This window comes from Coenobita brevimanus, chromosome 39 (genome assembly GCF_032717465.1).
Source record: "Coenobita brevimanus isolate Jiangsu-jjx chromosome 39, ASM3271746v2, whole genome shotgun sequence".
In the NCBI taxonomy this organism is placed as follows: Eukaryota; Metazoa; Arthropoda; class Malacostraca; order Decapoda; family Coenobitidae; genus Coenobita; species Coenobita brevimanus.
The window spans coordinates 26,596,899-26,610,520 of NC_136992.1; the positions used below are offsets into that span (position 1 = coordinate 26,596,899).

At 45.6% G+C, this 13,622-nt stretch overlaps 1 protein-coding gene across 1 annotated transcript; it reads right to left on the bottom strand.

Annotated features, from left to right (window-relative positions):
* Positions 1-1,430: 1,430 nt before the first annotated feature.
* On the bottom strand, positions 1,431-10,800 carry LOC145396826 (tyrosine-protein kinase Srms-like). Its single transcript, XM_080270111.1, has 9 exons — positions 10,709-10,800; positions 10,049-10,168; positions 8,962-9,095; positions 8,195-8,355; positions 7,029-7,188; positions 5,576-5,737; positions 4,088-4,257; positions 2,682-2,838; positions 1,431-1,684 (listed from the first exon to the last, which is right to left on the bottom strand). The coding sequence occupies exons 1-9, from the start codon at positions 10,798-10,800 to the stop codon at positions 1,431-1,433; spliced, it is 1,410 nt and encodes a 469-aa protein (XP_080126237.1).
* Positions 10,801-13,622: the final 2,822 nt, after the last annotated feature.

A 13,622-nucleotide genomic window follows, 5' to 3' on the forward strand; every position in this document is an offset into this window, starting at 1 on the left:
CAGACTTGATCGGAAGCCTTTGAGATGTCAAGTGCAATGACAAAGCTTTCACCAAAGTCCCGAAAGGAGGATGACCAGGAGTCTGAAAGGTAGGTGAGAAGATCGCCAGTGGAGCGTCCCTGACGGAACCTGTACTGATGATCAGAAAGAAGGTTGTGATAGGAAAGATGCTTTAAAATTTTTCTATTGAGAACTGAATCGAAAACTTTTGAAATACAGGATGTTAAAGCAATTGGACGATAGTTGGAGGGTTGGGAGTGGTCATCCTTCTTTGGGACTGGCTGAATGAGAGCAAACTTTCAGCAAGAAGGAAAGGTACTAGTTGACAGACAAAGGCGAAAGAGTTTGCCTAGGCAGGGTGTAAGCTCAGAAGCACAGTTCTTGAGAACAACAGGAGGGACTCCATCAGGCCCATATGCCTTGTTAGTACTGAGGCCAGTGATGGCAGAAAATACATCAGCTGAAGAAATTTTAATGTCAGCCATGAGGAAGTCAGAGGCGGGAAGTGATGGAGGAACAGCACCGGAATCGTCTAAGGTGGAATTGGAGGAGAAAGTCTGTGCGAAGAGATCTGCTTTATCAGTAGAAGATATAGCTATGGAACCATCAGAGTAGAAAAGAGGAGGGAAGGATGATGAGGTAAAGTTGTTAGAAAGGTTTTTGGCAAGGTGCCAGAAGGAGCGGGAAGAATTCGAGTTGGAGAGTTGAGAGCATTTAGTATGGATGAAATTGTTTTTAGCAGAGCGAAGAACAGACTTAGCACGATTCCGGGCAGAAACGTAAAGATGATGTGATTCAGGGGTGGGTTGGCTCCGGCAGGGCTGTTTCTAGCCTTTTGGGGGCCCTAGGCAGAATGCTGTTTGGGGGCCCCTATCTTATGAAACTATGGTGGAGGGATTCCAAACCATCTAAGGTGATCAGGGGGCATGCATTTAACATTTAAATACTTCAAAAGAGCCAAGAAATAGCCAAGCACCACAACCTCGAGTCACTTTACACATATTTTAATTTCTTAAAAAGCTAATATTGGCAGTTTGGGGGCCCCCTAGTGGCATCAGGGGCCCTAGGCAACCGCATACTTCGCCTATAGCAAGAAACGGCCCTGGGCTCCGGTACCTTTTGTAGGCCCTCTCCTTGTTGTGGACAGCATGAGAACAAGCATGAATAAACCAAGGCTTTTGTACAGTAGAAAGCAAGATGAAAAAGAATAAGACATACAGCATTACATTAACACTTATTAAAGGGAGATCATACAGTTCACACATCCTACACAACATTCTACCAGGTTTGCTTGGTTGATTTGAAGCTTCAATTAAAGAGCAGGATTCTGCACACGACTCCTGCTCTGCAGGACTTGTTCACCTCCTGCCAGCAGTTCTGTTGTTTGTGCTTCAGGTAGTCCAGGAAGTGAGGAAAATTCAGGTGATGGTTCACTTGGTTGATTCAAAGCTTCGGTTGAAAAATGAGATCCTGCCCATGGCCCTTGCACTCCTGGGCCTCTCCTCTGCTTCCTGCCACTGCCTGAGGTAGTCCAGGAGGTTAGGAAAATCTGGGCGGAGGTAAGGTTGGTGGTACCAGCAAGGTACCACTAGTTGCTGCCACGCCTCCAGAGGACACGAGGACGGACGGGAAAGTCTGCCGCCGCCCTTCACAAATTCATACACCTCCTGCCTCGTCCTGAGCTCTGTGGTGTGGGGACTAGGTTATAGCATTAGGGAGTGTATTATAAAGTCATTATCATCAGTAGTACCCTTATCTTCATCATATTTTCACTCAAACTGCCATATCACACTAGAGTGTGTGTGTGTGTGTGTGTGTGTGTGTGTGTGTGTGTGTGTGTGTGTGTGACGTGTCCTGTGGTACCGCCTTCCTGCGGTAACACCAGTATAACCAGGCAGTTCCGCTTCCAGGTTATGCAGATGTTCCTGATCTCACTTCCTATTCCCTGAAAGGAGGGTGGACTACAGGAAGAGGGTAATTTTAGATTGCAGTCTAGGGTCCACATCCAGATGAGCCTGAGACCACGGTAAGAACAACAGTATGGTAATAAGCAAAGGTTACTTAATGCCAGGTGTTTGTATTGCATTTGCCGATTGCCAGTTTGAACTAACACATTATTAGTTTGAAAGGACAGCCGGAAACTGTCCCAACATTTACTCGATGATGACAGCGTAATAGAAGTTAACGATATAGTGTTGCACTTTGTCGAGTACCACAAAGAATATTCCATGTTAAAATCCATTTCACTGTTATTTCTTAAATTATTTCTCTGGTCTGTTTACACCTGTCCTTTCTGACTGTTAATGTAATTTCAAAGAACTTAATACTCCTCTTTATCACCCCCAGCCTTTCCCATGAACTAAATGCCTGACCTTAATAAAGGGTATGAGGTCTGCCGAAAACCTCCTTGGTCAGTGCACCAAACTCCCACATATATGGCAACACTGAATGCCTCATGCTTCAGCACCTCTTTGTCTGTGTCTGTCTCCGTATATCTATCCGTACCTAGCAGTCTGCCTAATTACCTATAGGCTATCTATTGGTGTCTGTCTGTATACAGTATGTAGATAGATAGATAAATGTCTGTCCATTCTTAAGCATCTGTATGTCTGCATCTTCTCTCAGTCCATTCATCTGTCCACCTGTCAGAAAATATTATGTATTATCTATCAGTGTCCCACCTTGATAGGGGTTACTTGCTCTACTGAACACCTCCCAGGCCAGCACGCCAAACGCCCACACGTCTGACTTGGTACTAAACATGCCCCTCTCCAGCACCTCCACGGACAGCCAACGGTACGGCAGCAGGTTGGGGGTCGTGTGTTCGTAGATGTCATCCTGCGAGAGAGTAGAGGTCGTTTAGAGTTGTTTTTGTATTTCTCGATGCAAGGAAAGTCATTGTTTCCCTGCAAGAGGGAGAAGAGGTTGTTTAGGATCGATTTTGTATTGTTCTGATGCAGGGGAAGTAAATATCCTGCATGGGGGAGGAGAGGTCGTTTAGAGTAGTTTCGTTGGTGGTGTGCAGGATGGGAGTCATCCGCTTATAGATATCATATTGCGTAGGGATGGAGGGGTCATACAGGGGTTTTGATGGTGTAACTGGTGTTTTGATATTATCTTTGTGGGAGATGGAGCTAAGTAGAGATGTTTTATTTTGTTGTCTTGGGTTTTGGTTGTTGGTGTATTGGAGAAAAAATCGGGTTGAATTGTTTTGATGGTCTGTTGCAGGGAAGGTTTTGTCCCAGACCATTGTTGGTTATGGGATATAAGGGAAGGTTATCCGGGTGTGATGAAGTTGTGTGCTAAACTGTGTTGGTGGTGAGGAGAGGCGAGGGAAAGCTGTGCAGTTTTGTTTTGATGCTGTTGTGATACGACCAAATCTTGATTTGTTTTGACTGTGTTGAGATGCTGAGTCTTTTTGATCCAAGATACCTGTTGTGTTACTCAAAAAATCAGCTAGCTTTTATCCACCTTGCATAGGTTAGAAACTTGGACTGTCTGGTGGCCGTCAGGCATGTATCCACTATGTGATGATCAGGTAAAAACTACCTCTTCTGTCCACAAACTTGTTGCCAGAGTTCCCTGCCCCACTATTGGCCTGAAGGGTTAAAACAGCCCACTGACACGTGAACACATAAAAGCTGTTAATATGATGGAGCCAGTATGGTTTTTCTTGTGGTCCTTCAAATTTTGTAGATCATACTGACTGCACTGGATGTGCCATGGGAAAGATTAACAGAATCTACGTCTCCTGTCACGGGGCTTCCTTGACCCTTCAGGCCAACAGTGGGGTGAGGAACTTGGGCTACAAGTTAGTGTCAGAGACTTAGCTTTTACATGTTTGTAACAGTAGAACATCTGAACACTGCCTGGCCATCATCAGATGGTTCTGGTTCAGCCGCAGCGCAGTATAGGTGGTTAAATATTTGGTCATTTTAGTTGAGTTTGACGAGACTGTTTTCAGTAAGCAGCTACTAGGAAGTCCACAATTGGAAGAAATGAACGGGTTTATTTTACTTCTTTTTTTTTAATGTAAATATGCCACAATCCTGGGGAGGCAATGTATAACTGGGTCTCCTCCACCCACCTTAAGCAGCCTAGACAGCCCGAAGTCAGCAATCTTAACAGCTAGGTCCCGGCCCAGCAGCACGTTCCTTGCAGCCAGGTCCCTGTGTACCACCCGCTGCTCCGCCAGGTACGCCATGCCCCCACACACGCCCACCAGTACACCCACATTCTGCACGCTCTCAAGTTGATCTGTGGGTAGGAATTGGGTGTGAATCAAGAATCCCTCTGCAGTTTTGTAGTTTCCCATTAATTATCTGATTATCAGTGCTGGGTGTTCAAGAAGCAGGCGTGCATAATTTTGAAGATATAAAACTAAATATAGATATAAAATAGTTCAAGTGCTACGTGATCCAACAGTAAAGCTACATTATGAAGTCAGAACTTTGGGATCATTCAAAACTAACCTTAGTATGCATATTAAAGTTAGGGTATGTGTATGATTCTTAGATGACCCCTATGATTCCTAGATGACCTGTATGAGCCCCAGATGACCTGTATTATTCCCATGTGGCCTGTATTCCCAGATAACTGCATGATCCCCAGATGGCATGTATCATTTCTGATTGACACGTGGTGCCCTGAGGTGTATGAGGTGACCTAGAATGCCCTAGCCAAATGCACAGTGCACCAGGATGACCTAAAATACTATAGTTTGACCCACTCTTCCCCAGATTGACCAACGATACCCTAGTTTGACATACAGTGTCCTAGTTTGACCTACACCGTCTTAGTTTGACCCACAGTGCGTCAAGATAACCCACAATGGCCTACTTTGGCCAACAGTGAAATAGTTTTGAGCCACAGTGCCCTTATTTAACCCATTTAAAGATGCGTCAACTTGACCCACTTGTAGCGAAGGACGCAGAGAGGGGTCAGTACGGCATGACCTAGGTATAAGCTGAAATGACCCAGGAAACCCAGATTTTACCTAAAGCCCCGTCCACACGAGCGGGCAATGCCCGCGGGCACAAGCGAGCAGTTTGCCTGTTGACGGGCTCACCGCTTGTGCCCGCGGGCAAATGCGTAAATTGCCCGTGGCAATTTACGCATTTGCCCGCGGGCACAAGCGGTGAGCCCGTCAACAGGCAAACTGCTCGCTTGTGCCCGCGGGCATTGCCCGCTCGTGTGGACGGGGCTTAAGAAGCCGAAGTCTGACCCTCTTGTTGTGCGGAAGTTGAGATTGGTCCGTGTGGTGTGATCTGAGAATCCCCGAAATTACTTAAGACATTCCCCCTTTAACCCAAAATATCCCATGTCATCTGAAACACCCGACTGATCCAAGTAACCCCATTTGACCTGAGATAGCTTCAAATTTGGCATAAGATGCAACCATTTGGCCCTTTATTAGCGAGACTTGCAGGAGAGGGGTCTTTGTTGCATTACCTGAGATGTCCTAACGTCTCAGGAAAACTCATTTGACCTAAGATGACCCCACAGTTCCCTAACGAAGCCCAGAATATCCCCCAAATATCCCCAGGTTTGACCAAAGTTACTCCGTTGAACCCACTTGTAGCGAGGTAGGTTGATAGTGGTCCTTGCTGCATGAACTCCATCACTATCATGAAGGGTCTGGTGCGACTCACAACCCCGTACAGCTTCACCAGGTTGGGGTGACGCAGGCGTCGCATGTTTTGCACCTCACGCCACAGTTCCTCCTCCCGTACGCTGTCTGGGGGCGAGAGGAAAAGAGGAAGGAAAATGAAAGGGACGAGAGAGACAGAAAAATGGGAATACTTGAAGGAAGAATGAAAAAGAAAAATGTGTGGTGGTCTCTTCACGTTTTGCTCTTCCTCCCGCATGTTGTCTGGGGGTGGAAGAGAAAGGGTGAGAGGGTGGGCTGGTAGAACGAGATAGAAGACCTGAGGAGGGGGGTGAGGCAGGAGGTAGAAGAGGACTGGGAGTGTGTGTCGTTGTTTTCTTTATGAAAGCGAGGGGGCTGGGTGGCTCTCGACTCAACATCGCAAGGTCATGAGTTAGCGCCTCGTCCAGGTAGCTGCCATGCTGGGAAAGGTAGCGCTTTCTCGTCACTTAGCAGGGCTATATAATCTATCCAGGTCTAGTTCGGGGAAATAATCCCTTTATGAGAGCGAGAGAGATAGGCAGAGAGTGAAACCAGGCAGTGTATACTTGTTGTAGTATCCATGTTTATTAAAGCAATATATAGTCGCCAGCAATCATACAGATATAAAGGTGGACAAATAACATGAGGCATGGAAATACGTAAGTACTCGTACAGCCAACACTGCCCCACCATCACTGAAGATCTCATATATAGACATGTATTCACTTCGACACAGACGGAAGTAGCTATTGTCAACGCGACCAAACCCACAATCACGAAAGAAGCAAGATGTATTCAGACATGCAGACATGTAGATGCAACCAGCTGTTATCTCCTCAGTCATCATGGAAGTTTTGAGATATGTTCAGACAGGCAGACAAGTACAAACTGTAAGTGCCATTTAAGAATCTTGGTGACTTATTTGCATATTAACACCTGACATATTCTCTCGTTTTATGTACTGGTATTTTTATGACCGACACATTTTCCACAAATATGTAAGAGGGTGATGATTTGGCATGTGCTCGCTACATCGTTATGGAACATGTGTTACGTAGAGAACCTGTAGACGAAATTTCTGAAGCCACTTAGAACACGACATACTGGCGGACAGACACAAACACAACCAACTCCACTTCTCACTCACCGTTATGGAAGAGCTACTGTTTTCAGATAGATAAATGCAGAAGGACAGACTGGACATTATATTCGGTGCCATAAATTATTTCGCCGTGCCTCTTCCAACACTATTTGGTTTACACCTTAACATTTTATTGTGTTATTTATACAGTTTTAATATCAGCACAGAATCAGTAACACTGGAATAGTAAGGTGTAAAGTGCAAGATAAAATAGCCTAGGTAAGTGTTACGAAACCGCCACAGCCACAACCAACTCACCATTATGGAAGATCTTCACAGCCACTTCGGTACTTTGTCTCCACTTTGCCCTCCTAACGGCACCGAACTGTCCTCCCCCCAAATGCTCCCGGAGGTCGAGGGAGTGCACGCCTATCTCCCAGGGGTCAGAGCGCCCCGCACGAGCAGCACGAGCCATGTCCTGTGGATAGGGAAAAGGAATAATAGCGTGTTTAGTTCTGTAGATGATCCATTGTGACAGGTGGAAATAGATGGGAGAGAGATCCATTGTGACAGGTGGAAATAGATGGGAGAGAGATCCATTGTGACAGGTGGAAATAGATGGGAGAGAGATCCATTGTGACAGGTGGAAATAGATGGGAGAGAGATCCATTGTGACAGGTGGAAATAGATGGGAGAGAGACCCATTGTGACAGGTGGAAATAGATGGGAGAGAGATCCATTGTGACAGGTGGAAATAGATGGGAGAGAGATCCATTGTGACAGGTGGAAATAGATGGGAGAGAGACAGGTAAGAGGCTGAATTCTTTATATTCTCGCAAACTCTCTGCGATGGATTCTGTGCAGCCCGAAACGTTAAAGAGAGAAATCAAACTCTTAATCTGCCTGTCTCTCCCACACATATCCAATAATACTTTTGTTGTCCATAAACTGATTAGTCTATATCGTAACATTACCAAGTAAGCATAGAAATGGATTTTACGTAGATTGCAAGATGAACAGAGATGAAACGTACTGTACATTCGAAAATGAACAGAGAAAATTACCTTGCGTTAAAGAAAAGTACTCACACTTCACTTCCACCCCCCCAGGCACGTTGGTGCCGCCTACCGTGACGCTGCTGGTGGTCTGGGACAAGGTCTAGTGAGACCTTTCCCCAGACCAGACCAAGATGTAGTGGTGTTAGGTGTAGTAGTATTGAGACTGGTAGTACAGGGTGTGGAGCAAGAATGGTGTGGGGTTACCTTGTCCTTGTGTATGGTGTGGTGGGGTGCAGGGTGAGAGGGGTGTGATGTACGTGTAGTGTGGTGGTGTTAAGTGTGGTACGAAAATAGTGTGAGGATATGGTGTGGTGAGGTGCAGGGCGGGTTTGAGTGGTGAAAAATGTAGTGTGGCGGTGGAAGATGTGGTGCGGTGATGTTATGTGTGGTAGTACAAGGTGTGGTGCAAGAACAGTGTGAGGTTACCTTCGTGTATGGTGTGGTGAGGTGCAGGGTGGGTGTGGGGTGGCCGATGTAGTGGCTGAGGAGGGCTGGCAGGGATTCGAACTCCATCTCCGGCTGCCATCGGTACATCCCAAACGGTGTACGGTGCAGCAGGAGGTGACGGATCTCCCCTTTCTCACGAACTGTTGAAAGAAAGAGAGAGAGAGAGGAAATAGGAAGTACAGATAAGAATATATATAACAAGTGTGTGTGTGTGTGTGAGAGAGAGAGAGACAGAGAGAGAGAGAGAGATTAAACAACAGCCATATATGTAGACAAACCAGTCAGCCAGATAAGGTACACTTGAAAGGTTGGACAAAATAAAAATCAACATATAGAGGAGAAAACTTATATGTACACCTTATATTCACACGATTTATTTTAAAACTCGTGTCAGACCATTTTTTCTTCATGATATTCTGGTTAATTACGTAAAATCCAAGCCAGGGATGTAAATTATCTCGACTTACACTGCTATATGACATCGCATTTTGGGGGTCAACGGAGAGGTTCAGTGGGTTCTCTCTCTCTCTCTCTCTCTCTCTCTCTCTCTCTCTCTCTCTCTCTCTCTCTCTCTCTCTCTCTCTCTCTCTCTCTCTCTCTCTCTCTCTCTCTCTCTCCATTTACGTCTTCCTTTTCTCCCTGTTTCCAACTTCCTCCTCCCTTCCTCCCCCTTCCCCTTACCTGATTCCACGCCTCCCCCTCCCCCTTCCTCCCGTATCTTCCCCTCCCCATCCCCTCCCCCTTACCTGAGAGGACGTGCCCTGTGCCTGAGTGTGAGGATCTGACGAGGAAGCTGCCGTCCCCCACCCCCATCCTCTCCGCCCCCTCCCCCAGCAGCAGATCTCCTATGTCTCCTCGCTCAACATGGGCGTGATACCATCTGGGCAGGAGGAGGAGAGCAGGGCGGTGGTCAGATGGAGAAAATACTGTTATGGGATCGTATTCTTGATGGTTCTTGGGATTTCTTAACACGTCTTCGTCAGCGATTGATTATACGTTTTACTACTCGATATTCTCTTTTATATAGTGCTGGGGAGGAACGTCTTCGTGTGGTGGCACCGATATAACTTGGCTGTCCCATCGCCCGGTTATACAAACGTCCCTCAACTCCATAATTCCTAAAAAGGGGAAGGTGGACTGCAGGAGAAGGGCACTTTCACCCTGCAGTCCACCGGGTTCACATCCATATGGGCCTGGGGTACAGCTGCTACTGTTACTATATGTTGTTTTGATATATCTAACATTGATGTAGCTTGCCGCAGTAACGCACAAGAGGATGAAAAACTGTGATGTACAAACGCCGTACTTACTACCGTATCTGCTTCTGATTTTTTGTCTGCTATCTGTTTGCCTGTTAATATGCCTGTCTATCTCCTTACCTCCTTACTGCCTCCCTACCTTACACATATCTACCTCCTTACCATGCTCATCTTTCTGTCTGTCTACTGATCTGTCTTTCCTACCTACCTCCCTACCTACATGTGTGCCTGACACCCACGGCTTTCGCTCCAAAGGCGTGTCGTCTCTGAAAGGGAGGGCTGCCTGTTTACCTGCCTACCTATCTACCCATCTACCTACTTACCTTCTCATTCCTACCTACCTACCTGCCTACCTCTTCGTACCTACATACCTACCTCCTTGTACCTACCTACCTACCTCCTAGTACCTACCCTACTTACTTACCTACCTTCGTGCCTAGTACTCACGGCTTTTTCTCCAAAGGCTTGTCATATGTAACGAGAAGGGCTGTTCGTTTACCAACCTGCCTACCCACCAACATACCTACCTGCTTACTTTTCTTCCCACCCACCTACCTATGTGTCTGGTACTCACGGCTGTTGTTCCAGAGGCCTGTCGTCAGTGATGGGAAGGGCTGCCTGTTCCCTCAGCCGCCTCAGCAGGTCCCGGTCTTCTTCATGCTGCCCACCGTCGAGGAAGTCACCGGCCCCAGACCTGAGGGAGGGGTGGTGGGGGAGGTAAAGGTGTCAGTGTTTTCGTTGTCTTCATTGTTATCACCGTTTTATTATTGTGACACCCGCGCTTGGGAGGTGAGAATGGCTTTATATTCTGATCAGTGTGTGTGGTGTGTGTGTGTGTGCGTGCGTGCGTGCGTGCGTGTGTGTGTGTGTGTGTGTGTGTGTGTGTGTGTGTGTGTGTGTGTGTGTGTGTGTGTGTGTGAACAAAATAACCAAGTTTTTTTATTTTAGCCAAACTCGATGAAAGGGCTGAACGGCAACCAGTGAGTAAACCTATTGTTTTTAAAACAATAGGTCGAAGATCAAGGTCACAGGGCTGGGTCAAAGTCAGGCCCACCTCCTGCATATATCATGTACCCCAAATAACAAAACTTCACACACTTAGGAGACTCTCCAGTAAGATTAATCCTTTCCTATTTCTTTCTTTATGCTCTCCACAACACACCGAACACATAAATCAACATTATACTGCAGCCTAATTCCCACTACATCTCTTATGCATCCACTTATCACAAACGCTGCACAGATTGGAGTTACTTCCCACACTCGTGTGATACACTGCACAAGGCCATACTCTGCTTTGACTACTGTCACCTGCACTAATGTCATTCACGTTTTGTTATATTCGTGTTTACTCTCTTACCCCTGTACCCCAGTCCATCTTTCCACTTACTTAATATTTTCTCCGCCACCCTCTCATTCTCGCAATCAACACCAGATCGTCAATATACACCACCTCCCACGGGAGTCGTAGTGGCGTAGGAACCGGGGAGTTGGACAGACACCACCCAATGATATCGCTGGGGTGGTCGATGTATGCTTGGGCTCACCCAATATTTTTGTGTAAAAATTACATTAGAGCTTCTTACAGTGACCAAGATAACAGCAACTACGGCCAGTAGATTGGACCGCCTCAAGATTCAACGGCCTATGATCCTAGACGTCATCAAGTCCAGTAATCCAGATGGTATTGCCATCAAGGAAGTCTCCAGCATCCGCACATTGTGTGACGTGTTTAACTCCTCACGAGTGGCTAAGACAGTGTTCAGTAAAGTGCACGCCATGCTCTGTTTGTAATGTACAGTTCCAGTAACAAGTGCCACTGCAGAGAACCTTTTCAGTTCTCAAAAGGCTAAAAACGTAGTTGAGGTCCATTATGGGCGAAGAGAGACTGAGCAGTGTTATGATGATACACATTTTAAAGAGTTTACAGATCAGCTTAACATAAAAGACATTGCACAGCTGTTTGCAATGGCAAATGACAAAAGGTGACAGTATTTTGGAAGCCTCATGTGAACAGATTTGAAGTAATATTTTATTTGTATACTTTACTGTATATTCAGTTTATTTCTTAATTTACAATGGTCAGTATGAAAAAAATGCAATATATTTGGTGATCCTTTACAGTAAACCCAAGAATATTTCAGTTATGACAATTTCCTCTCACTGTTTTCGTTTTGATATTTTCCACGCATCTCATCCTGTCATTATCACTAATAAAGATTACCTTTTTGTTGTTGTTGTTGTTGTTGTTGTTCAGTTCTTTAGAAAGATGTACAGTGACACATTTTACTATAATGCATATGATGTATAGTGATTTACATCAAAGGGACACATTAGTGTAATTGACTAATGTGAGTAATTTCTTTTATGTACTAATGGGCCATAGGCATAGCCAGGGGAGGTCAGAGGGGTTAGCTGATCCACATGACCAAGAGCTCTATCCCTTTATGTTATTCCCAGTCTGTCTTATATGTGACAAAAACTTAATTGCTTTTTTTTTAAATTATTATTTATTTGAATTCTGAATACGGTCTAATACTCAGTGCATACGGCCTCAAAACGTTCCTGAAATTGGTAAATTTTCAAAAATTGGACATTTTCAAAATTTTCCTTCGGGGGTCACAGCGCTCCCCCCCCCAACCCCACAGTTGTTTGGGCTTGCTTCGCTCGCCATTCCCCTGTTTTGTGCCCCCCCCCTATGTTCCGAAGTCACGTGATTAGAGAGAGAGAGAGAGAGAGAGAGATGGAAAATCATAAAAAGACGATAATAATGACAGGGTACAGAATAAGAGTGATGAATAAAAAGGATGATGATGATGATGATAATGAGGAGGAGGAGGAGGAGACGAAGAAGAGGGGGAGGAAATAAAGAAGGAGAAGAAGACGTGGAAGAAGAGGAGGAGCAAGAAGGAGAAGAAAAAGAAGAGGAAGAACAAGAAAATCCAAGAATAACAATCGCATCGTACCTTTCATAAGCTATTGTTGTGGCACTGTAGTTGTTGATGTTGATGTCGCAGTAGACGTTCACCCTCTCCTCCCCCTCCACCTCCTCTTCCTCCTCCTCCGTGTCTATGGAAGGAAAATAAGGCAAGGAGTGAAGGAAAATTGAGGGAAGGAGGGAAGGAGTGAAGGAAAATTGAGGGAAGGAGTGGAAGAAAAGAGGGAAGGAAATATGAGGGAAGGAGTGAAGGAAGATTTAGGGAAAGAGTGTGAGGGAAGAAGGAAGGAGAATGAGAGAGGAGGAGGAGAAGAAGACGAAGGTGGGGGGTAAAGGTATGGCGGTATATGAGGGAAGGTGGTGTGTCACGGGGGGAGGGGTCGTTGCTGAGTAGGGACACTGGTCTGTATTCTAGTAGGCATAGAAGGCTTCCTAGCACCTATTGATTACTAGTATGGTATGTATAGCCTGTTAGTATGCTTGTGTATGCTAGAACTATATCCATTATCTATTTGTTTATCTGTATATCTATCTATCTGTCTCTCTGTCTCTCTGTCCGTCAATCTACGTATCTCTGTCCATTCCTTTCTCTGTCTGTCTGTCTGTTTGTCTATCTATGCGCCTTTGTCTAACTTTTTACATATGTATCTGCCTGTCTACTTGCTTATGTATTTTCCAGTTGATATCTATCTACCTATCTTTTAATCTATATCTTTCTGTCAATCTATCTACCCATCAATCTCTCAGTCTGTAGCCATCAATTCATCCATCCATCCATCCATCCGTCCAAACCAACAACAAACCCAGCACCGTCTCACTCTCAGTACGGTCGCCTGTCGCCGCCCTCCCCACCCTCTTCAGCTTCTCTTTCAGCCTCTTCATCTTCGTCTGCCCCGACATCGCCTTCCTCAGCGCCACCAATGCCTCTCTGTGGAGTTTGAAATACCGTGAGTATCTTGTTAAAATCTGAAAGCTTTTGAATCATTCTGTGGAGTGATGTGATTGGTTATTAGCTTGGCTGGATAGTTGGTTGGTTGCTGTTGTTGTTGTTGTTGTTAAAAATTCCCACATCCTTGTGAGAAATTTTCCCGTTTTTGTCAATAATATTATTCTTTCTAGGGAAGATCTAAATCGCTGTCATTGGCGTACCGTTTGAGTTACAGCCGTCATTCTTTGCCATGTTATAGTACTGGTTGGCCGCTTCATCTGG

Bases quoted from the DNA above. Each gene is read 5' to 3' on its own strand.
- LOC145396826 (XM_080270111.1), bottom strand. From the start codon at position 10,800: ATGACATTAGTGCAGGTGACAGTAGTCAAAGCAGAGTATGGCCTTGTG. The intron at 8,356-8,961 runs GTAAGGGGGAGG...TTCTTTCAACAG, and splicing joins CACAGGGCACGTCCTCTCAG to TTCGTGAGAAAGGGGAGATC. The intron at 5,738-7,028 runs GTGAGTTGGTTG...TCTCGCCCCCAG, and splicing joins TGTGAAGATCTTCCATAATG to ACAGCGTACGGGAGGAGGAA.